A 3,640-nucleotide genomic window follows, 5' to 3' on the forward strand; every position below is an offset into this window, starting at 1 on the left:
GCTACTACTAAATATTGTAGAAACTTAATTTGCTGTAAAGTTGCTTTGCAATGATTTGTATCATGAAAAGCGCTATACAAATAAACTTTAATTGAATTGAACTGTTGTACACAGAAGCAGTTCAAGGCGGATGAGATCAGCGCCGCGCATGCGCCGCTCAGAAGTGATGCACGCGGAAACGCAGCGGAGAGATCAAAACAAAACAGCGGTCACTTAATAGAAGTACAAAACGAGGATTTGTAAAGAAGAATGGTGGAGAATTTCGATATAAGCCAAGAGGAGACTGTATTTTTCTTACAAAAACACATCCATTCGCTACAGGAGGTCTTTGTTCACCCCCCGGAACCATGTGAGACACTTTTTTATTTTATGGATGGGCGCTTTTTATTTCACTTCTTTTGGACTGAAGCACTGCAACACCTGCTGAGTGGCATTAAACAGCTTGAAAGATCAAAGACAATTTTTAATATAACTCCGACTGGATTCGTCTGAACGAAGAAAGTCATATACACCTAGGATGACTTGAGGGGGACTAATTTATGGACTAATTTTCATTTTTGGGTGAACTAACCCTTTAAGATGCCCGGTTGTGTCTATGAGTGTGTGTGCGCGTCATACGACACATGTACAACGCAACACACTTCTGTGTCATATGTGCTCTTCTGGTAATGATACAAACAATAAAAAAGATCCCTAAGGAACTCCAGGATGATCTCTTCCCTTTGACATCTTCGACTTCCTCTCTCTCTCTCCCGACTCACTGCGAGCTCGCTCGCTCCAGCACACGCAAGTCATAGTTCTTTTTGGTGGCGCGCAGTTTGAACAAGCTTCCGCCGCTGTTGTTGAGTTTGAAGGAGGCGCTCTGGGCCGCCATGGTGTTGGGGAACACGGCCACCACGGTGTAGAGGTTAGCGGGGTCCCTGGCGTCTCCCCGTCCTCCTCCGCCGCCGCCGGGGCCCCGGGGACACTGAGGGTCCTTCAGCCACTGGATCTTGGCGCCGCAGAGCGAGAGCTGGTTAAAGAGCTTCTCGGCCTCCGGACGGGAAATGCCCTCGGGGAGGTCTGTGACCTCCAGCACCCGACTCACCACTAGAGGGAGACACGCATCATATGATACTGTTATGATAAAAATCTTTGACAGTAATTTCTTAATTTTTATCAGGAAGTATGTAAAATCAAGTCCATGTCTTTAATATGAAATATGAGCCTTTTATACATCCACTGTGGTAAAAGAAAAGAAAAAAACCTCCTGTACACTTCTATACACTGGATTAAAACATGGATTATCATATGCTTACTTCAAATTTCTTTAGAGAGAAGTATTATTTTTCCTATTTATGGCCAAAATAGGACTGAGTGCACATTACAGAGTGCTAAACACATGTAATGACTGATGTTGTGGAGTAAAATCATATTATAATGTTTTCAACAACAGGTTTATAAACGCTTCTCATTAAGTTTGAGAGGATGCTTGGAGTGTGTTGCTTAATCAGATGCACGTTATAAGCTACTCAAACTCACAGTGTTTACTACTGGCGCTGTGCATATATTTATTTCGTTAAAAATCGCAGCCTTTGTGATTCAATAATTGCATCAAGCCAAATCGCGATTTCGGTTCGATTTCGATTAATCGTGCAGGCCTAGTTAAAACCACTGCTGATTAGGGGTGTTGAAATGAATCGTTGCGGACGTTGACGATTCTGCATCGATGCAGTAATAGACCATAATCGATTATAGCCTGCGGACGTTAGTCGCATACGCGCTTGTCACGCGAGTATTAAAAAATGCACCCACTATTTTTAAATCCGAGATCTGGGCACATTTTGGAAAAACCAAGCTTAAAGAGGTTACTAATTTTAGGTAATGTATTCCAACTACTTTTTAGATTACTTTTTATCCAACTTGTTTTAAAATTAAACATACCATATTTATATAAAAAAGCAAATAAATCATTTTTTCTTTTTTAATAAGATCATACAATGCATTAAACATTACACCAGGGTTTCCCAAACTGGGCTTAACGTAAGAACTATAGTGGTTTTGTGAGTTCATAAGAAGCTAATAATTAAATAAATCATAAAAAGTCAAATAAAAATTAATTATTTTAATACTTGAACACTAGAAATATAAATATTTCATTTGTTTACCTGCCTTTAACCAAAGCTAAATGCTACGACAGTATGATTTTTAAAGAGGAAAATGAAGAATTTGGGAGAATCGATAAATTATGAATCATTTACTGCCATTGTGTGAATAATTTGCAATCACGTAATCCATAAAAATGTAACCGTAATCTGATTATGAGCATTTTAAAATGCAATACACTGTACTTCCTTTTTGGAATGACATAACCCAGATGACCCATTATTCCATATTTATACCATTAGATATAAACGTGTTTCCTGCAGCACAGAAAAGCCATTTCAGAGGCACTGATGGAGCATCATGCAAACTACAGGAAAATTTTTATGGTAAACAGGGTTCATCTTCATGTCACACAGACTTTTCTCTCGGGTCGGGAGTTTGTGTGTTTGGTCTCTTACCCACGTCAGTAGTCCCGAGGTCTGTAGAAGCAGATTTGAGCGTTTGTCTTTTCCCCCGCGCTCCGTGCTTCATCACTCCCTGACTCTGATAAACACAGAAATAAAGGTAGAGCTTTGATGGAAGATCACACTTTATAAAAAGAAAAGAAAATTAAGCATTTTGAATTTATAACCTTAGTGACAAGAAAAACAAATTGTAGTAATGCCCTAGTGAAAAACATGCTTGGTCAAGAAGCTTTTTTTTTTATTTTCAGTCTCATCCCGTTTTTTCTTTTTTTGTGTGTGTGTGCATTGTTGATTTAAGAAAACCGTAAAATAAAGTATAAAGAAAAAAAGAAAGAATATGCTAAAACTCTTACTCTTAAGCATGCATGTTAAAGTGAGTGGTGCTCAGCGGAGTTCTGTGCGTTTTTAAAAGTTTATGCTGATACATAAAAGGTGAAAATCTGGGATTTAAAGTCCAATTTAAACCGAGAAATAAACAAGATTTAGGGGGGAAATTATTAATTAAACTTTTTACTCAGATTTTTTTTGCTGATAATATGATTAATGAAAACAATTTAATTTATTTTAAATTTGTTACAATATAATGATTAAAAATATACTGTAAACTAATTATTTTAAATTTAAATCAACACTTTTTTTGCATAAAGACTCTATTAACTCAAAATTCACTAAAAAGATCTGAACGCGCACTATCCATGACAAGACTGGGTAGATTTTGAAATTGACAGTTCTGTTATTTGGCAATTATTGACCGATGTCAATAATATCAATGCATTGGTCTCTAAAACTACCACGAGAAACTGCTGTTTTTGGAGAAACTTCACCACTGATGCACACACACACACTCAGACTCACACACACACTCACTCTCACACACACAAAAACACGCACACACACACACACACACACACACACAGAGCTGTACCTGATGGGAGCTGTAGGAGGACTGGTTGTGGTTGTGCATGATGGGAGGAGGACACAGACTGTACTGCAGCGGCTGCCCCAGTAAAGAGTAGCGTCCATCTGCTGACACACACACACACACACACACACACACACACACACACCCACACACACACACACACAGGGGA

The 3,640-nt window shown here is 38.7% G+C and overlaps 1 protein-coding gene across 1 annotated transcript in view; it reads right to left on the reverse strand.

The window, feature by feature from the left end:
* Positions 1 to 562: 562 nt before the first annotated feature.
* LOC107681263 (R3H domain-containing protein 2-like) overlaps positions 563 to 3,640 on the reverse strand; it is an 80,992-nt gene continuing 77,914 nt past the window's right edge. Inside the window, exons 22-24 of the mRNA XM_016477514.1 lie at positions 3,475 to 3,603; positions 2,544 to 2,628; positions 563 to 1,089 (exon numbers count right to left, since the gene is read on the reverse strand). Of these exons, the coding sequence (XP_016333000.1) occupies positions 758 to 1,089; positions 2,544 to 2,628; positions 3,475 to 3,603 (546 nt within the window). The 3' untranslated portion in view covers positions 563 to 757. The remainder of the gene's footprint in view (positions 1,090 to 2,543; positions 2,629 to 3,474; positions 3,604 to 3,640) is intronic.

This window comes from Sinocyclocheilus anshuiensis, unplaced genomic scaffold, assembly GCF_001515605.1.
Source record: "Sinocyclocheilus anshuiensis isolate Anshui unplaced genomic scaffold, SAMN03320099.WGS_v1.1 scaffold1632, whole genome shotgun sequence".
NCBI classification, from domain to species: domain Eukaryota; kingdom Metazoa; phylum Chordata; class Actinopteri; order Cypriniformes; family Cyprinidae; genus Sinocyclocheilus; species Sinocyclocheilus anshuiensis.